This window comes from Crinia signifera, chromosome 4 (assembly GCF_055691185.1).
Source record: "Crinia signifera chromosome 4, ASM5569118v1, whole genome shotgun sequence".
NCBI classification, from domain to species: domain Eukaryota; kingdom Metazoa; phylum Chordata; class Amphibia; order Anura; family Myobatrachidae; genus Crinia; species Crinia signifera.
Window position 1 is genome coordinate 135,196,580 of NC_139220.1, and position 22,417 is coordinate 135,218,996.

The window sequence follows — 22,417 nt, forward strand, 5'->3', positions numbered from 1 at the left end:
GAAGGAACAGCATGGCCAGTTCTTTAGCCGAGGGTAACTGCCTTAAAGCCACGAAATGCGCCATCTTAGAAAATCTATCGATGACGACCCAAATGACTTGACAGTGTGATGAGACTGGAAGACCCACAATAAAATCCATGGCCAGATGGGACCAAGGCCTGCCAGGAACAGATAAAGGCAACAACTCTCCCAATGGTCGAGAACGTGGAACTTTATGTCGAGCACACTCCGGACAAGATAAGACAAAGTCCTTGCTGTCCCTGGCCATCCCTGGCCACCAGACCACTCGGGATAATAAAGCAAGGGTTTTATATACTCCTGGGTGACCAGAAATCTTGGTATCATGGCATTCTGCCAACACTCTGCGTCTCAATGAAGGAGGAACAAACAGTTTATTCTCCGGAGTTTGGGCTGGAGCTTGCCCTTGAGCTTGCCGGAGAAGACCCTCTAAGGTCTGGCTAACTTCGGCATGGATACAGGATGAAGGAATGATGGACCCAGACTTGATCCCACCCTCTTGTTGAGGAACAAAACATCTGGAAAGGGCATCTGCCCTGATGTTTTTCGATCCAGGGACATAAGAAATAATGAAATTAAATCTCATAAAGAAGAGTGCCCACCGGGCTTGGCGAGCGTTCAGTCTTTTGGCTGATTCAATGTATTGTAGATTCTTATGATCAGTTAAGACAAGAATCTGATGAACAGCTCCTTCCAGCCACTGTCACCATTCATCAAAGGCCCACTTAATGGCGAGTAACTCCCTGTTGCCCACATCATAATTGGACTCAGCTTGAGAAAATTTTCTGGACATGTAGGCACAGGGGTGGAATTGTGAAGACTCCGGATCTCTCTGAGAGAGAACCGCCCCGGCCCCAACTTCGGAGGCGTCGACTTCCACCACAAATGGCAGCTCAGGGTTGGGATGTCTAAGAACTGGAGCCGAGATGAAGGCTTGCTTCAAGGTCTTGAAAGCCTGTTCTACCTGAGGAGTCCATGCTGATGGATCCGCACCTTTCTTGGTCAAAGCCACCAAGGGTGCCACAATTGAAGAAAAGGCATGAATGAATCGCCTATAATAATTGGCGAACCCAAGAAATCGCTGGACTGCTTTTAAATTGGTGGGTCGCACCCAATCTAAAATGGCTTGTAATTTTTTGGGGTCCATTTGGAACCCTTGCGAAGAAATTATATATCCCAAGAAAGACACCTGGGTCACCTCAAATTCGCATTTCTCTAATTTAGCGAATAACTAATTCTCGCGTAATTTCTGCAGAACCTGACGAACTTGTGTCCTATGCGAGTTCAAGTCTTGGGAAAAGATTAAAATATCATCTAAATAGACAACCACGAACTTGCCCAAGAATTCCCGAAGGACATCGTTAATAAAATCCTGAAAAACGGCTGGGGCATTGGATAGCCCGAACGGCATTACCAGGTACTCATAGTGCCCCGTCTGAGTACTGAATGCCGTTTTCCACTCGTCCCCTTCCAGGATTCTTATGAGGTTATAAGCCCCCCTAAGGTCAATTTTAGAGAAAATGGTAGCGGAACGTAGTTGATCAAACAGCACCGTAATTAAAGGAAGGGGATAGGTGTTTTTCACCGTCATTTTATTAAGGGCACGGAAATCTATGCACGGCCTCAAAGAACCATCCTTCTTTTCCACAAAGAAGAAGCCGGCGCTGAGCGGAGATTTAGAGGGCCGAATAAACCCCTTGGACAAACTTTCTTGGATGTACTCATCCATGGCTTTTGTCTCCGGGAGAGACAATGCATAAAGTCTACTCTTGGGCAATGGCGCGTTGGGGACTAATTGGATGGCACAGTCGTATGGCCGATGTGGAGGTAAACTGTCGGCCTTACCCTTTGAAAACACGTCTGAGCAATCCCAGTAGGGAATGGGAATCCCCGCTAAATAGGTGGACTTCACAGGGAGTGAAATATGAAGGCACTTCTGTTGACAATTGGGGTTCCACTGGGTAATCTCCCCAAGGCGCCAATCAATGATGGGATTGTGTTTTTTCAACCAGGGGAAACCCAATACGATGGGTACCGAAGGACATGAGGTTAACAAGAAAGTGATCTCCTCCTGGTGAAAAAGACCAATGGTCAGCTGTATGGGTGGAGTCTGAAAAGTAACGGCCCCATTGGACAGAACCCCACCATCTAAGCCCCGTAAGGTAATGGGGATAGGAAGCTGGAATTGAGGAATCCCCAAACTCTGGGCGAGGGAAGAGTCCAGGAAATTACCAGCCGCGCCGCTGTCAACAAATACTGACCCCGAAAACGTAACCCCTTGAAAAGAAATATGCCCCGGGATTAATAATGAATCTAGAGAGGAAAAGAGCTGGAGGCCAAAGTGAACCCTCTCTTCGTTCACTTGGCCCGGCCTTTTACTGGCCTATTGGGGCAATTTCTCAAGATGTGACCCTTACAACCACAGTATAAACACAGACCTGAGCTTAATCGATGAGCCCTTTCTTCCGGGGAAATGCGAGCTGCCCCAAGTTGCATGGGCTCCTCACTTTCCTCAGGGGTCATCGGAACATAGGGAACCACCCGAGTGAGCGAGCCCCGTTCCGACCTCCGTTCACGGAGTCGACGGTCAATTTTAATGGCTAATTCCATTAACTTGTCCAATGTTTTAGGTGCCGGGTATTGAATGAGGCAATCCTTGATCTCATCAGAAAGACCGCAACGAAACTGACTGCGTAATGCAGGGTCGTTCCACCCGCAATCATTCGCCCATCGGCGGAACTCGGTACAATAAACCTCGGCTGGGTCTTTCCCTTGCCTAAGGGCTCTAAGATGAGTCTCTGCTGAGGCTTCACGGTCAGGATCATCATACAACAACCCGAGAGAACTAAAGAAACTGTCTACAGAGGACAGGGCTGCGCTGTCCGAAGGCAATCCAAAGGCCCAGGTCTGGGGGTCACCCTGGAGCAAAGAGATAACTAGTCCAACACGCTGGGCCTCGGATGAGAAGGAGCGTGTTTTGAGCCGAAAATACAACTTGCAACTCTCACGAAAATTAAAAAAGGTTTTGCGGTCTCCAGAGAACCGATCAGGCAAGTTCATTTTGGGATCTGAACCCCCTGAGTCTGGAGGCCGCGTCCTCTGCTCTTGGGATTCTACCTTCAAGGACAATTCCCGGACCATCTGAGTAAGCCCTTGAAGCTGATCAGAAAACGTCTGAGAAGGGGTACTCATAATACCAAACGACACAAATAACTACCCCTCCGGGTATTTGACAGATGAGACCTTTTTTTATTTGGCCGGTTATAATGTTACGATGCCCTGGCCTGGGCACCTGGGACAATATGGGTTCCAGACGGTGAAATAAGGCGTGAGCCCACAGCCGGGACCGCCGGTTAGGACGGCCACAGCGGGTCCTACACTCTCTCTGTTGAGTCCCCGAGGCAGATGGCAAACCCCTGCGGAGCTAGGCTTCACCTGGGGCCGCCGCGTTCGAAGGAGCGAGTTAAGCCCGCTCCGACCCCGATGCAGCCAGGTCTTATGTGGTGACAAGGGGTAAGCGATCGCCACGGGGAATACTCAAGAGGATAAGCTGACTAAAGGACCTAACTGGAAACTGGCCCCAAACTGCCGGCACCAGGCCAAGACGGGGAGTGCGACCTAGTCGCAGACACCAGCGGATAGAAGGGAGTCCCCAAGATTTCTCCAAAGGGACCGTGACTCCCAAAGCAGGGATCCGGATGAACGGTGACACTCCTGCCTAAACAGAACACTAATGACAGACGGGGGCCAGGGAACAAATACCAAAAGACGGGGACAAGGAGGCAAAAGAAGATAACCAAGGATAATCCCACGGAGAGGCTAAGCCACGGAGGGCCAGAGAACCAAAGAAGGAAAGACCAGAGCTCCACTGGAGCACTTACGTGACCCACGGAAGATGGAGACAGTGGGTCCGCTGCAGGCTCACAGGCTGAGGATGGAATTCAGCAGAGGAGTCCGGGGAAGTGCTGGAATCCAGGGATCCACAGACAGACATAAGCTGACAGGCTGGGAGATCAGGAAGGCTGCAAAGGAGATTCACTGACAGGGAAACTGGGACCAAGGACCCAGGGGACCGGAGAGAATAAGCTATCTGCCCTGGAGCAGAAAAAGCTATAACCGGCGTCTGTGCCCAGCAGACGCCGGCTATTTATTCAAATCTCGCGCCGCCTGACTGATGTCAGGCGCGCGCGTACCTGGCCGCCGGGCGGAAGCTCGGGGACGTTGCCTAGCAACGCCCCGACGCTTAGCCTCAGAGGGAGGCTTGGGACGCTGCCGGGCAACGTCCCCCGCCGCGTCAGATGACGCTGCGTCCACAGCGTCAGATGACGCTGCACTCAACGTCCGTCCGGGTGCAGGGATACCCGGACGGCGTGCAACAACAGCATTATAATTTGCTATGCTGGTTAGCTGCTGTAGATTTTAGACCAATTACTGACCACAGTGTGTGGTGATCTGACCAATCATGTCTACCGGTTCACAATAAGCAACAGCAAATATAGCATTTAAATTACATACGTACAGAATGGAGCTTGGAGATTTACAATAACTACATTGGGTCTAGTTAATGAAAAAATATATTATACATTTCTATGAGAAATAATTGCATGTATGTGTCTTAGCTGCAAAAGCTACCCTGGTGACAATGCCTTAATTTAATAAAATTGTGTTTTAATGTGTTTGAGGTAGAGAACAGTGAATTTCGCTCCTATTATTTCTCCTAATAATTTAAGACATTGGTTCAGGATTTTTATAAAATCACATGGACTAAATGCATTTCCCTCAGGTTTAACAAATGTAGTGCTGGAATCAGGTTGTTAGCCACTTCAATATAAAAGTGTCATTACTGTATCCTAGATTTCCTGAGGTCTCTATTGGAAGCTTGCCTACATTTTCAGTTATTAATTAATTCTAGACCCTTTAACCTGCACAAGTCCGGAAAATTCTAAACCATAAAAGAATGGCATTGAAGAAGCAGGAAATGTACAGCAATGCATTCAGTGTAAGGAACAATAGACTCAATGTGAAGGTGTAAATTAAATTTAAGGATAAAGCCCTGAAACGTTTATACTATTGTACGCATTAGTACTAAAACTGCTCTCCCAACCCCAATTAAATATTCAGCAACAGGGGATTATTGTTTGCTTTCATAGATTCATTGTTTTTTATGCTTTGTATCTGCAGGAAAAATATGTCAGCATTATTCATATTGAGTCAAGGAAGCCCAAAAAAGGCAGCTCGGAGGCTGAGATCTACATAGAATTTGAATGCACTAAGAAAAAATACCAGGAACTAATTCATCTGATAAAGCTTCAGCCGAACATCATTTCTTTGAATCCAGCAGAGAGGAAATGGAGAGAAGATGAAGGCAAGACTTCTATTTCATAGATAATGATTGCTTTCTGTAATTACAATACCTACATTTAGTCAGATTTGCAGAAGTCCGCATTTTAACATATTTAAATGATTAGATAGCCCAATATGAAATTGCAGCCTCACGAATGTCTGCGTTACAGTTTTATTCCATGTTGGCATTTTCGGCACCGCTCATGTTTATTTCAGCCCGTCTCTGCACCATAGCAATGCATACTCACTGACTGTGCATTACATTTGACATAAAACAGTATGCAACCTTGGAAGGTCCACAGTCAAAAGGTTGAAACAGGTTTTTATTTTTTTCTTCCATATGTCGACTAACATGGACACCAAAAAAGTGCACCGGGTCCCCTTGCATGGCTCCCTACACTCGCCGGGCCCTGGGCTTCGGGCTTAGCGCCTCGCTTTGCTCAGCACATTATTATAGTCTCCCTCCACGCCCTAGTGGATGGTAGGGCATGAAATACTGCCTGTCGGAACATGTCGGCTCAAACAAAAAATGTCCGACCATCCCATTGTCGACCATCCCATGCTCTGCTTCAGTTTTTCTATTTGGTCATGCTAAATGTGATGCAGAGCATGCTGGGATGTGTAGTTCAAAAACACCTGGAGTGTCAAGGTTAGCCATCAAGGACCTAGTGACTGTATACCATGGACTGTATGGCAATTAAAAGTCAATTGGTATGTACTTTATCTCTCTCCAATTTATGGTTTGCCACATCTCCCCAAAATAATTAATATGCTTTGCATAGTTGACTATATGATGATTGGCTGCAGCCATTTATAGTGGCACTAAAGACATTGGGCGAAATGTAATAGGTTGAGATTTTTAGACTTTTGCGATTTTTGGTCAAAATCGCCCAAAATCGAATTTTTTTCTAAAAATCGCACATGCGCACATTTTAAAGATGCGATTTTCAGTCACACTGAAAATCGCATCCAGATGTTTTCCCACTGTAAACTATAGAACTCGCATATGTAATAGGATGCGAGTTCTAAAGTCGCATATGGGACCTTACCAAAAACCGCAAAAAAATAGACCAGCTTCTTGCTGGCGATTTTTACAGAACCATGCACAAATCTTTGTGATCTGTGCATGGTTCTGTCCAAAAAAAGGCTAAAAAGTTAAAGTTAAAAAGTAAAAAAAAAACGGCGTGGGGTCCCCCCTCCTGAGCATAACCAGCCCCGGGCTCAGCATGGGCAGGGGTCCTGGGGAAGTGGGGACCCCCCAATGAAGGGGTCCCCCCCTCTCCAGGACTTACCAGCCCATGCTGAAAGTCCGGGGCTGTCCCCGATGCCCCTGGGCGGTGGGCATCGGGCTGATGAAAAGTGTAAAAAAAAAAGAATAAAAACTATTGTTTTATACTGTAGAACTATGAGTCCCAGCAAGCCTACCCCGCATGCTGGGACTTGGAGAACCACAATTCCCAGCATGCGGGGCATTAAAGGGCCCGCTGGCACTTGTAGTTCTACAGTACAAAAAATAGTTAAATAAAACACACTGACACCCTGAAAAATAAAAGTTTAATACATACATAACACACACATACTTATACTTACCTACCTTAAACCCCCGTGGGTCGGTCCCTGGATCCTGGATCCGGGGCTCCAGGGCTGAAGAGTCCGGTTCCGGGGCCTTGGTCCTGGGGCCGGGGCTGGTCCGGGGTCCCGGGCTCCAGGGCTGAAGAGTCCAGTTCCGGGGCCTTGGTCCTGGTTCCGGGGCTGGTCCGGGGCTCCAGGGCTGAAGAGTCCGAGGCCTTGGTCCTGGTTCTGGGGCTGGTCCGGGGTCCGGGGCTCCAGGGCTGAAGAGTCCAGTTCCGGGGCCTTGGTCCTGGTTCCGGGGCTGGTCCGGGGTCCTGGGCTCCAGGGCTGATGTCTCCGGGGTCCAGGATCCGAAGTAATCCAAAAGGGGTACCTAAGGAAGCAAATCCTACTCACCTGGTCCCCAGCGACGACCCCGGCATCTTCTCCGGCAGACGCGCTGCTCCCGGCTGGTACCCGCTCACGGACTGGAGAGGCGCAGAGATGTTTCATCTTCCGCGCCTTTCCTCCGGATGATTCTATTGGCCGCCTAGCGGCCAATCAGGAGCCGACTCTCTCCTGGTTCCGGGGCTGAAGGCCCCGGAACCGGACTCTTCAGCCCTGGAGCCCCGGACCCAGGACCAAGGCCCCGGAACCAGACTCTTCAGCCCTGGAGCCCCGGAGCCCCAGGACCAGCCCCGGAACCAGGACCAAGGCCCCGGAACCGGACTCTTCAGCCCTGGAGCCCCGGACCCCGGACCAGCCCCAGAACCAGGACCAAGGCCCTCAGGACTGAAAATCGCACATTTTCAGGACTTAAAAATCGCCCGAAATCGCACCATATCATACTTTTTTGCCGCAAATTCGCATCTCATTACATATGCGAATTCGCGGCAAAAAATGCGATTTTTAAAGGTTCGATTTGGTGCGATTTTTTTCTTACGAAAAAAATCGCACCCTATTACATTTCGCCCATTATATTAATATGTTTAACTAAGTTCTGATAAGAGCAAAATATATAAAGTATGTGTCCCATGGGCAGGGCTGGCAACAGAAATCTTGGGGCCCTGTACAATTATATTTCTGGGGCCCCCACCTAATCCCAAATCTACACAACCCTCTTCTGTACGAGTATAATTGAACCTTTCGCTGCTCCAGATCCTGCTTTCAGGTGCAGCAGAGCCGGCCTTAGGCATAGGCAAACTAGGCAATTGCCTAGGGCATTTGGAATGCCTAGGGGCATCAGCAGCTTCTGCTGATTAAAATGATATGCAGCATGCCTATATTCTGTTAGTGAGTGAGGCTGTATCTGCATATGAAATAGTGTATTCATGGAAATCACTGTAACATAGCATTCCGTATGCAGGTACAGCCACAGTCGCACACAGAATATAGGCATGCCGCATATCATTTTAATCATTGGAAGCTCCTTGTGTGTGCTGGTCATAACAATGCAAATAAGACGAATTTTCAGCAAAAAAGGCTCCCAACGTAGAACTGGCCAGGAGCTGCATGGCTTATAGAGTCAAGATGTATGAGGAAACATCTGTATCCAAGCAGAGGCAGAGTGTAAGGGGCATTACTGTGTGGTATTATCAGTGGTGCCGAGAGAAAAAGGTATTTTCTCAGGATTCTTTTCTAAGGGTATAATGTGAATAATGTGAGGAGTAATGTTTATAAGGTAAAGTGGTACTACTGTGTGATGTAACGTGAATAAGGGACACCATCGCATTATATAATGTGAATAAAGTTGCACTACTGTGTGGCATAATGTGAATTGGGGGTACTATTGTGTCGCCATGCCCCTTCCCAGCAAGAACACTCCCCAGTTTGGGCTGCGCACCAAATGTGTGCTGTTTCTATTTAAAATATTGCGGGTAGGAGCACCAAAATGATGACTGCTATGATGAGGGTTGGTGGTGCTGGGAAAGGGGAGCAGGGTCAGAGGCGGAACTAGTGGCGGTGCTAGGGGGCACCAGCCAAAATCTTGCCTAGTACATCATTTAGGCTAGGGCCGGCTCTGAGGTGCAGACTTCTCTCGTTCTTAGTCCTGCTGGCCTGGCTAGTGGCTGCTGCCTTCTGCTGGCCTGTCACTTTTACAAAAGAACGCAGAGCACTACAAGCAGGCACGGAACAGACGACACGTGCATGTGCTATAAAGTACAGGAGCCAGAGACTGAGGCTACAGTGCCAGCGGCAGGTATGGCTGTGCACCTGTGGCCACAGGCCATGTGCACACACAGAGTAGATGGCTCTGAGCACCGAATGGCAGGGCGCACACACAGTAGACAGCAGTGGCACACAGTGTCAGTCAGACTCAGCCACACACAGATGGTGCACAGTAGACGGTCTGGCCGTGAGGGTCACTGACAGGCCAGCGGCCGTGATGGGGCGTGGAAGCTCCGGGGCCCTTGAGATAGCTGGGGCCTGTCACACTTGTGCCCCTTGTCCCCCCCTGTCGCCTGCCCTGCCCATGGGACAGCTGCCGCATCATGAAAGCATCTCTAGGATGCTGTGGAGGTCTGGAGCATCCAGGCGGCGCTCCACTGGCGCTGCAGATACTGTTCTAGGCACCCTGCTAGCCTTATGCAGGGACTATGGGGCAGTGGTTGTGCCATCCATATAGAACTGCTCTCTGTGGCATCTCACCTCTAATTATGGCCCTGGCTACCAGGGCTAACATCCCAAATGTTAAGATTTCCAGATTTAATAATTGGGCCATTATTGCGGTTCCATACAGAATTATGGGGGCTACTTTTATCCAAACTTCCATATGCTGATGATTAATACATCAGCATGTATGGTCATTAATACATTGTGCACCTAAGTCTTGCTATAAAGTATTGCTTAATCAAAAAATGTTTTCTGCATGTGTGAAGATTTGCAAAGTTTGAACAGACAGCAAAGGTGTTAAATTGCCAGTGTCAAGTGAACGTTTTGTCTTTGGCGAGACAGAAGACAATCAATGTATCATGAGTTGTACAAGTTGCAAGATTGCTGTTTTTCCAGAGAAAGCAAATGGTTTAAATCTGGAAAGTGTTTCACAAACTGGGCTGTATTAATAATGTTGTTCAAAAGTGTTCAGTCAGAGCTGACAAAGGAGTCAGGAGAGAAATCCCAAATGTATATTTTTTTGCTGAAGTGGGAAAAGTTTGTGAATTTGTATAAGTAAAAGTTTGGTGTGGTCTAAATTGTATGCAAAAATACATTTTTTTTTTTAAAGGTGCATTACACAGACCTTTTATTATGACACATGCTGGTTGTTGGAGTATCACACCTTCTGGATCAGTAAAACTGTTTGCGATATGGAAATTGTTTAATTTCGATACATATGATTTACAATAATGCTATTGAATGTAAAATGTTGACAGAGTTGTGTTGACTGGACAGTGCAAAGTCATACCTTCCAACACGACCCACTCGAGAGGGATAAAATGTTCTGCTCTTGGACTTCCCTCTTAATTTATGGTTGCCCTCACCTGTGGTGAAACACTTTTCCTATCAATGAACTAGCTCACCAAAGGTGAGGCAATCAGAACAGAATATTGTGTCCCTCCTTGAATGGGTCATGCTGAGAGATGGTGTGGTGTTGATCACGGTGGATGGGCTGCCAGAAGTAAGAATACAGGCACCGGATTCCCAACTCACGGGCACAATTCTAGTGCTGGAATGGCAATATCGATGAGGATGCCAACACCGGGATTCTGATCGCTGGTATCTCAGACTGATTAGCATTAGGCCGTGGGGTTGGGGAGCTTTATAAGGCGGGGTTAGAGTTAGGTTGAGGGGTGGGTTAGGTTTAGGCAGTGTGTTATGAGGTTAGTCAGGCATTAGCAGGGAGGAGGGTTAGGCTGTGTGCGTGGGGTTATGGTTAGGCTACGAGGAGGGCCAGTTAGGATTGAAGGGGCAGAGGGAAGGTAAGTAACTTAACAGACCCCTGTTGGGATTCCCTCCTTTGGGATGCTGGCATCTGTATTCTGCCCACTTCCAGTTATCCATATGTAATCCATTGCAAGGCATATCAAAGTTGCGAATGCTGTCCTCATGATTTATAAACACATGTTATTTAACTTAATATTTTTTTATGGCTTATAGCCTAACGGTGCCACAAAAACATTTATGATGCTTCGGGGTGCCGTGATTCAAAAACTTTGGGAACCGCTGGTTTAGGCATTAAAACAATTTACATGATAGTAAAGTATTACTGAATATTGCTAACATGGTTAAAATGTTTGAAATAACATTACAACAATTGTCTTGTCAATATAACACTATAATTTTCACTGTTGACTCTGTAATTACTGCCTACTTAATATCTATCAAGGTAAGTTTGATATTTTTTAGCCTACAATAAAGCAAAGACATATTGTTGACAGATCCTGTCAGAGGAGAGTGAACAGCCACACTTTTGGATGTATGTATTATCAATTTTACTTCATGTTTTAAAGTTTTTATCTTTTTTTTTTTTAATTTTTTGGGATTTTTTTGGGAAATTTTGGACTTTGTTTCGGTTCTTACCTGCATGATTTGTTCATGGAATACATGTAAAGAATTTTTTACGGATTAAACCTTATGGAAATACTTTTTATCAAGTTGGTTCCCTGGCTTTATATGGTCATATCTATCGTCAGCTATTGACATATTGGAAAAGAAACCGCTATGGGCATTTGCCCCCTACTAAAAGGGGTGAGTAAGGTACGCCATTTTATATGGTGGACGAACCTTCTGTGGAATTCAAAAATTTGCTACATTTAATTATTGGGAATTCTGTTTATGTTCTATGTATTCCGGAATATTGGAGGTATCAGCCCAGGAGACACACATTTGATTTTCACAATCACCCAGTCTGTTGCACCAGTGGAAAACACAAAATACAAAATAAACCTTTATAGGTTTGAAAACCTCAGTTAACACTGTGAGTAGGGGTACGCTTTCTTCTTGAAACAAAGAAACCTTTATATGGGTTTTTCACTCAGATATAAATGTAAGTGAGGTATGCTGTCAAGATTCATTATTTTTGTACAGCTCCCCACTTGCCCAAAAAGATAATACATGGTCACATTGCAGTTTGAGACACAATTTATCTTCTTTCTTTGAGTACACGAGAAAACACTTGGTCACCATATGAACAAGAGAACGTCCATCTGTGTCGAAAGGTCGAGTTTCCAGAGACCATGATAAAGAAACCTTTATAAGAGGGATATTATCTAAAAACAACGTGAGTTTCGGTACGCCTTATGGAACCAAGTTTATTTTCACATTTGAAATATCACTCATTAAAGTGTTAATATTAAGAGACACACACACCGAATTCTAATCACTGTTTATTTTTTTATTTTTTTCACGAAATACTACGGCCTGGTAACCAATACTCGCCTGAGAATAACTTCATCCCGTAAAAGGTGTAGTCCGAACATAAAATTTCAAATATTGTATTGCGCCATTCATTCTATATTCCAATTTTTTTCCCAATATTGTTGACTGTTCAGTCAGTGAATAGTTGCAAAATGAGGACTGATTTGTTGCAGGCCGAAGAATATAGATTTATGGAAGATCTCTGTGTTGTATGATCCCTACAATGCAGTGGCATATCTATAATGGATGAAGTGTGCCTGGTACACACGGGCTCCTGGGTCCCATGGGGGCCCACATTGAGACAGAAGGAGTGCTGCCGAAATCGTCAGAAAAATGATGCGGTGGCCATTTGCTGGCGATCTGCACATGCATTCTAGTGCTCAGACTCCACAACCCAGAGGACGTTCGTGCATCCGCAGTAAGGTCTGAGCGCACTTGCTCAGACCCTACTGCTCCCAGCGCTGCTTCCGGCAGAGAGGAGGGGGCCTGGCCGGAGGAGGCTGCACACAGGCCTCCTCTCTTAAAATGCTCCAGCTACAGTGGTTAATTTGCATAATTTGCCTTGGCTAGTAATGTTCCAGTAAATGAACATATTAACTAAAAGGAAAATAAATCAGTACATGTTGTGGTTACTGTTTCTGTTTAGAGTGGACCCAAATCTGTTTTGGCACAAAGTAAGAAAGAGCAAATACCCATGTACCTGGACAAACCACATTGCAATGCATATATTTTTTGCATGCAGGGTAAATACTGGTTGCTTTTGCATGTAGCCCACAATTACTGGCTGAAGTTTGATTAGTTTGATCAAGTTATGCATTAAGAGATGTTTGAATTACTTGGAGGAAATAAAAAATGCCTTAAAAAAGAATAACAGAAGTCTGTTGCAGAGAAAGGCGTGCATCCACAAAACAGCTTGCAAAGTGAAATGTCTTTGTTAAAAACTTTATATGGACAAGAGGAAAGTGTGTGACATTAAAGATATTAAAGAAAGCATTTTGCAAAACCAACACAAGAAAGAGACAGCTGTGACTGCTTGTAAGGAGACATGCGTATAACTGCCAGTTATGACTATTACGTGCCTTGAGGAATGAGGAGTAATGAAAGAGACTGCAATACAAGAAGAGAACAAACGCAGTATGTTTGCAGTAAAATGAAAGCAAGAGGTAAAGAAATTCAGCAAGAATTGGTGACATTTAAAGAATGTTTAGACTTGAGAGAGCACACTAGAGAAAGTGCCCATCAAATTCTCATGTTAAAAGACAAATACTTTTTAAAGGATTCCTTGCAAGCAAGATTTGTGCAGTTTGAATTAGAGAGAGATCATTTGACTTGAAGGGAAAGCTATGGGGGAAATTTACTAAGATGTGTATTCTACTTCACATGTGATGGTGCTATGAGCAACCAATCAGATCCTGTCTACCATCTTCTAGAGCAGGGCTGGGCAACACCGGCCCTCCAGATGTTAATGAACTACACATGCCAGCATGCCTTGCATCAGTTTCAGCATGACCACATAGCAAAACGAATGCAAAGCATCCTGGGATGTGTAGTTCATTAACATCTGGAGGGCCGGTGTTGCCCAGCCCTGTTCTAGAGGGTGCTAAATAAATAAGTAGATTGTGATTGGTTGCCCATAGCAACATCACATGTGAAGTAGAATACACATTTTAGTAAATTCCCCCCTATGTGTCATGCCTTTTTGCACAGGTTTCTGTTGTTTCTGTGATTAGTATCATCAACCCCCTCCAGTGGTCAGCTCAGATATAGATCTCAAAGTGGATGAATATTTTTGTCCCTCTTAGTCCTCTGTAGCCACAGTAGCTTAGCAATGTATTTTGGAACAAAAAAGCTGTAATCAGCCATTTCCATTCCCCACATGGATTCAGGCGCATATATTTTACATGGTCCAGCCTGGTACCGCATTTAATGGGGAGCGTATCACTTAAAACTGTGCCACCGTAAACCCGTTTAGCCATTTATGTTAGCTGTATCAGTTACACTATGGCATGTCTCTTTTTACATGTAATGCCATGTTTAGATGCTCAATGTTATTTGTATTGCATATGTTTGCCTTTCCTTTTGCAATTTGCATATTGCAATTTCATCTTCTTGTTTTATTTGCAGTTTTACCACTTCACATCAATATAGCATTTCACATCAATAGAGCACTTCACATCAATTTCACATGCTTATTACATCATCTAATCGGCCATTGCATATATTCATGATCCCCTTACTCAATAATAAATACTGTTCTTCAGACATCATATCAAGATGGATTATTGAAACGTAAAGGTGGTTATACTGTAAGCTTCGATTTTGCCAATAGTGAGTGGCTGAACACATTAACAATCATGGCACTAATTAACATTAATTAAGGTTAATAATCGTGGCACTATCCATATCAGTGGTGGATTTTACCTAGGGGCGGTAGGCCCCCCCCCACTCCTTTGTGAACCTTCAGCAAGTATATTTACCAAAGTGCCTGTTTTTAGAAATGGAGATGTTGCCCATAGCAACCAATAGATAATGGCAATAATTTATATGGGTAAAATCTCCAACTCTGAAAACCTGTACTTTTAGTAACTATACCCCTCAGTCTCTCACTAAATGGACTTGCAGTGGATTCCTATTGGAAGGGTTTCTGTGAAGTCTGTGGCAGTAGGCTTTTAGTACAATGCTGACTGGGGCAGATCAGCCATAAGGGCCGTACACACACATCTACTTCGAATCGATTTCGATTCGATGTTGATCCGGATTCGATTCCCCCCCCTCCACCACCTTTCGATTTGTCCTTCGATGTGGAATTCGATTTGCACTTGTGCAATCGATTCGATTTCGATTTCGTTCTACTTTCTATATCCCTTCGATCTGCATCCTTCTTAAAAAAAAAAAAAAAAAAGGGTTAAGAAGGTGGGTGTGTCTTTTCCTTTAAAAGAAATGCACCTGTGCAAACAGCCTTTGCGGAGGATTAGTGCATGGTGCAGAGCAGTGTTGGACGTTTGTGCATTGGTTCCGCAGACAGCTGGAGTGCTGATCTTACCTGTTTTGGTGTTTTGTAATACAGTTCTGCATTTGTTAACTGTAGTGCTCCTGGCTGCAAAATTGCCGACATGTTTCGCTACAAGGCCAAACTGTTATTTATTCAGGCATGTGCACTGTTGGATTTGGAAACACTTCAGAGGCAAAAGAGAGAAAGTGTTCGCAGGTCCTGGGTGAAGAGGTGGCTGTTGCATAAGGGAAGATATTCTCATATGTCCTTGCTACATCAGTTGCAAGAGAATAATCCTGCGGATTATCGGAATTTCCTAAGAATGGATGATTCCATGTTTCAGGAACTACTGGCAATGGTGGGTCCATTGATTAGAAAACAGGACACTGTAATGCGACGCGCCATCTCCCCTGAGGAAAGACTTGTGTGTACCCTATGCTTTCTGGCAACTGGGAGGTCATTAAGGGACCTGCAATTTTCTGCACTAATCTCACCGCAGGCACTGGGTATCATAATTCCTGAGACTTGCAAAGCGATTTTCAGAGTCCTACACCAGCAATATTTAAAGGTATTGTTTGGGTTATTTATCATATTTGTATAGTAATGCATTTTTTTAGTGATTAGTTGTGTTTTTGGGCCTGTACCATGGTGATTGATGTTGTACTGTCTTGCTGCTCCTGGTATATTTTGGGAATGTTGTTTATTATTTGTAATATGTCATGGTTTACTCGGTTACTTATCTCATTTATTGTTTGTTTTTTGCTTGTCCAATATTTCATGTGTCATCAAGGTTTTTTTTGGTTTTAGTTGTAGGGTCACCAATGTCTAAAATGACTTATGTCTGTCAAGGTTCTAGTGTTGTGTCGTAATTTTGATCAGACTCAAGTTTTTATTTTTCTCTCTTTCAATGTAGCTTCCGAATTCTGCGGAGGAGTGGCTTCGGATTGCTGAGGATTTTGATCTGCGTTGGAATTTTCCCAACTGTGGAGGGGCAATAGATGGGAAGCATGTGCGCATTAAGGCGCCTTCTAGAAGTGGTTCTCTTTTTTTTAATTATAAAGGATATTTCAGTATAGTACTCCTAGCTATAGTAAATGCAAACTATGAGTTTATTTATGTTGATATAGGGAAAAATGGGCGTGCATCTGATGGGGGGTCCTTGAAGGATACTGACTTTTATGAGAAACTTCAAAGTCAACAGCTGCATTTACCTACGTCTGTTGAATGTAAAAATGACCTAAACTTTGTATTTGTGGCAGATGAGGCTTTTGCTCTTCACCCAAATATTATGAAGCCCTATCCTCAACGCAACCTCTCTCATGACAAGAGGATATACAATTACCGTCTTTCTAGGGCCAGAAGAATAGTGGAGAATGCATTTGGGATACTCACTAGCCGCTTCAGAATTTTCAATACTGCTATCGATTTGCGTATTGACAAAATTGATTGGGTAGTCTTGGCTTGTTGCGTGTTGCACAATTACCTGCGTAGAAAGCAAACCCACCTGAGGCCAACTCCATCAGCTCCACTGGATGACTCCCCTGTTCTTTCGGAAGCAGACACACTGGCAAGTGTTGAAAGGCCACCACCTCACACCATGTCCACTGGATCCACAAGGGCAAAGGAAGTGCGAGAGAAATATCGACAATACTTCAATGGCATCGGGGCAGTGCCTTGGCAGGAATCTATGACACAGTAGTCAATATTTATCAAGGTAGTATTGTTATGTTTAGCATGAGTTCAATTTTTGTATGACTTGTGCCAATAATACACAAGTTATAATTTTGCCCTTAGTCCATTCATATAGGTTATAAATTTTATTTGTGCCAGTGGGGGTTTGTGTTCCTACATATCCGTGCCCACTGTTACCAGGTTGGGTTAATATATTGTTAGGATTATAGGGTTGCAATGATATTTGTACCACATGGCAAACATATTTGATAAGGAATGTTTGTTTTAGGCAGGTACATCACTTCTACCATGTGTGAGGAGGGTACACCTTGTTTGGTTTAATGAAATAGAATACATTCATACCTTGACTCAATTTGTTTTGTATAGAAAACCCATATGGCCTTGGAGTTTAGAAATGTTCTATGTGGCATAGACACTATATAATCCTGCCTGTAAATGTTGATGCACGCTATATAATTACCACCACCATTGTTAACTGTGAATAAAAGTTTTATTTTTTGTTTATTCAACAATTCAAAATGCAGCCTGCATTTGTGCTCCATATCAGCAGCAAAGGTCTTGTGTATGGACTATGTTAACAAAACTACTAAAAGAAATCGGCCATAATGGATGCATTGGGAAGAATATTGCAAACAAATAACAAAGGATGACAACATTGTGTGTTTAGCCTAGAATTCTACAAAACATATAGTCATCTCTATGGTGTTGGACCACAAAAAACAAAAAAACACCAAACAATCAGGAGCCTGCACAAATAAGGACAATGTACCAACACTGTGGTATAGATGACCATGATGTTTACGGAGGATAACAACAAAGAGGTACCTCCCAACATTTCTTTTCACAATACTTATTAACCAGGAAAGCGCTTATAATTGGGTATAACGGTAAGGTTCCACCACAGACCCCACCGAGGAGGTAGACTCAGATTGCATTGGGCTGGCTGGGGGGTTGGGTTGGGTATGTGCAGTGGTGTGAATGTGTCCAGGGCCAAAGTAGTACGACTGATGATGGGGATTTTCGGCTTGGTAATGAAAAGGTTGCTGCTGTGGGTAGGTGTGAGGGGGATATGATTGGGGAGGTGGCCTGGTGGATGTTGCTATGTAGGAAGCTGGGGATAGTGTGTCCAAAATCCCACAGCTGGCAGCCTCATTCACCAGCCTCCGAAAGTGGTTCTGCTGATCTCCCTTCATTTTTCGCATCTCCCCTGCAATATATGTTCCAAATGTTTCTTCGAAATCTGGGGGTTTCCCCAGAACCTCAGCAGCATGTGAAAAGAAATGTTGGGAGGTGCAAGGGACTGAAGAGGCCTGTCTGCTTCGTCTCTGCCTGGGTAGAGTACGTCGCTGAGATGGCTCTGGCAGCTCTTCACCTGCTTCCACAATGTCTGGCTCCTGCGATGCTGGTGGTTCACTTTCTAGATCCAGAGTAGATTCCTGTAAATTCACAACAGTCAAATGCTTAAAACTGGCACATATTAACAGACACTAACAACACAAGTGAAAGTTAAAACAATTACCAGCTCGGAGCTCTCAAGCAGCTCCTCCGAACCATCCACAGAAACGGCAACTTGTGCTGCAGCAGCAGCTGCAGAGCTACTTAGGGACTACCTCTTGGCTTGTTGCTCCACCGTAAACATCAATAAATCATAGTACCACAGCGTTGGTACATATATTTCATCTGTGCCGGCTCCTGAATGCTTGGAATCAATTTGTTTTTTGTGCTCCTTGGCAAATACCGATTTCATATTGGCTATCTTCTTCTTGACAAAGTCAACATTGGCATCGCTCTTTATTTGTTTGCAATATTCTGCCAATGATTCATATGCCCGATTTCTTTTGGTTTTGTTAACATAGTCTTTATGTTTCAGTTTCCACAAGCATTCCTCCTCGCGATATCTGTCTATGAAACCGGTCCAAAACTCTATCTTGTCGTCAGTAGTCTGTAGGAGAAGACATTGTCACACAAAAACAATCAATTAATGGACAAATACCATACCAAGTACAGTAATACAATAGCACACAAATAGTGTCATTGTCTATGAAAGGATTCTCACACCACCAACTGTACATTGCACATTTGCCACACACAAACACACACACACACACACACACACACACACACACACACACACACACACACAACCACTGGTCACACTTGATTTATGGCCCATTAAACAAAGCATGACCACACTACCTTAGATAGCCCCCTATATGGCACACTGCAACAATACAACTTAACATGTGAAGTGGCTTGCAGGAAAAATAGATGACCACAAACCAAGTGCAATGTTGTGTGTGTGTGTAAACATGAGCTCCATTGTATTTATTATTTGAGAACGGTGGAACAAGGAGATGGCAGTACTACAGTACCTTATACTTGCAGATGGCAATGCAATAATGCAAGGAGGAAACAAGTAAAAAATCATGTCGCAATGTACAACCCCTTCACACAAATAACTACTGCTTAATATCAACTACAAAAAGCACATTTGCATTTACATTCATAATATATCTATCAAATAGCCAACAAAAATAAAATAAAACAACTCCCTTCAAAGATAAAAAGATTCTACCAGCCATGGCATTGATCAAGGAAACAGCACATCTACATGTATATAGTTTTATACATAGAAGCGTGGAAGGAGCAGTTAATAACACTGCACCAAGACCAAATACAAACAAATAACAGCAACTTAGAGGAAAGTAGCAAATAACAACACCGTTCCCCATAAAAAAAACGCATCACCATTCCCCTGTGTACACAATGCACAGCAATCTGAACACTGCTGCCAGGTGGATGGCAGGCAAATATCTACATTCCCAGTGTCCATTGTCGCCAGCATCAAACACTCACTTACAATAACCACACATGGAAACAGCAGTGACACCATCACAGGACCCGCACACACACTAGCCCTTTAAAGCCTGATTTGCGCACACATATTAAGTGCAGGCCCCTTCAGTTAAACCCACATACACATAGCGCCCTCACACACATCGGGCCCCTGCCTCCCTTGCCATTGGTGGTGTGGTAGTGGCACCAGTACCAAGTACTTACCATTTTTCTGCTTCGCAGCACGCTGAGGTGTGTTTGCTCCACTGCTCGAGGGTAGTGAGAAACCAAAATGGTAGGCAGGGGAGTGGCTGCATGACTCATATCTAATGCTCAATCGAATCCGAAGCGAAAACAACAAAAACACATTCGATTTACTAGATCCCTTTCGAGATTTCCTTGCCTGCAAAGAGGATTTTTTTGTTCGATTTGGCGAAAACGGGAGCGCGCATCGAATCGAATTTATATCGAAAGGAACAACAAACCAAAACGATTTCTTACAGGATTCGATCTGATTTTGCTCCTATAAGCAAAATCGCATCGAAAATGGCCAAAAATCCAAACGTCTGTACGGCCCTATAGACCTTACAGGAGATATTCCTGGGAAGCCGATGCACCTATGAGGCCACATGTCAGTTAGTGACTTTAAAATTTTTTTTGGCCCTGTCCAGGATAGTGTCTCACCCACCTCCTGTCTTCCACACAAATATTCTTTGTCTATTCACAGAGAAGAGCACCTGACACTGCAAGTACTCATTTAAGGCAGGTGCCCATTTATATCCATTGTGACATATGTTAAAGGGACAAGGGTGGGTGTTATCTGGGGGTGTAAAAATGTCTCCACTGGGGGAGGGGTGGATATATTTGTGATATTCTGGGAAGTATGATAATAAGTTGTTTGCTTGGTAGGGGTTTTGAGGTCTGTGGTCAGTCTCAGTTGGGGCAGGTGGGATATTATGCAAAATGTGGAGGTTTGTGGTTTGTCACAGCAGCTTAAAGGTTTGGAGGCCATCGAGGGCTACCAAGCATATTGAAAACAACAGTTTCCACACAGGTGTACTGATATACTTATCACATTAATTTTGGTGTTGGTTCATCCTACATTTTATTTGGTGCCACCCCCGTGAGGCCACTTTTAGAAATTTTTCCAAGGCCCCCTTTATGTTCCAATCCACTACTGATTGCTCAATACATAAAATTATGAAGAGACATGCAGTTTCTACATAATGTTATGAAAAACATTGATAAATAAGTCCCTGAAGTATAGAAAATATAAACATGAAGTGGTGAACTTAACATGAGACTCTCTAATGCTGTGTATACACGGTGAGATTTGACATTAGATTTTGACTATATAGTCATAATTGCATGCAGATCGCACAGGTTTTTTACCTTGCAATCATGATGCACGCTCCAAAGACAGCACAAATCGAAACCCAGATAGACAGGGCAGCAATAACTATATAGTGCAAATCTAATGCAGATTGTATGAATTGTATGTAAATAGTACAGAGTTAGCAAAGATTGCATAGCAATCAAATCTTAAGTCGAATAGCAAGGGAATCTCACCGTGGGTACACACCAAAAGAATGCCTTGAGGAAATAGAGTAATCTTGTCTTTCTTATAAGATCAAGCTGTGTGGCTAAATGATGATGCTGAGATGAAAATATGGAAAGAGTCCCTCTCACAGTTTCTACAAGTATAATAATTACTTCGTATTGTCTTTAAAGTTCAGATAAAATACTCTAGCAGAGTTTAAGAGGATAAAACTGTGCAACAGCTTGCAATAATGAGGTTACAAGTACTGGTGCTTAATGCTAATTTAAGAAAGTTTCAACCACAGTATATACTTTTCAAGAAATATGGATTGCTGATATTGACCAACCAACTGTTAGATTATAGACTGTGCTAGGATTGGTTACTGTAGACATATACACTTTCATCTGCAATCATCACTCTCTCTTGATGATTAATTCATATTTGCACTATTAATCCTGTATATTTGGGGACATACAGGCCATGTCTTTCTGTTTTCCTGGAACCACTTGAATTTTATTGAAGGTGGTGCTTAAAATTTCACACTGAATGTAGTTGTAGGTGTAGAATGGAATGGTTTTGAAAAGGTTGAAAAGTGCTCCCAATCTAATTCTAGATGTACCAATGACTTTAACCATCATTATTCCTGCTTATGACATACCCTATCATTGCGCAAGATATCACTAAACTGTACCCAGCAAAGCCTGTGCAGAGCAGCTGCGAGGTACTTCAAACTATTCCTAGAAGTGGCCTCACCTGGATGGCACTAAATCAAATGTAGGAGGAACCAGCGGCGGCTCGTACCTTATTGAGGGAGGGGGGTCGCCTCTGGCCGCAGCGGGGGGTGCTGCAATTCAGGCACCCCCTCCCCCTGTCACTGCCTCCTCTTCCATCTCGGCGCCTGTGCTGTGATGAGTGACAGGTGCTGGGACTGGCGCATGCGCAGTACACATGTGTACCGCGCATGCAGCCAACTTCTATGGGCTGCTTGGGCAACAGCCCATAGAAGCAATCTTGGTCCCGGCACCTGTACAATGTAAATTACAGGCACCGGACCAGCGCGTGCGCAGTACCTATATAGGTACTGCGCATGC

The 22,417-nt window shown here is 44.2% G+C and overlaps 1 protein-coding gene across 1 annotated transcript in view; it reads left to right on the forward strand.

The window, feature by feature from the left end:
• TPH2 (tryptophan hydroxylase 2) overlaps window positions 1-22,417 on the forward strand; it is a 252,840-nt gene that overhangs the window by 52,953 nt on the left and 177,470 nt on the right. The window contains exon 3 of the mRNA XM_083182554.1: window positions 5,200-5,383. Coding sequence (XP_083038680.1) covers window positions 5,200-5,383 — 184 coding nt within the window. The remainder of the gene's footprint in view (window positions 1-5,199; window positions 5,384-22,417) is intronic.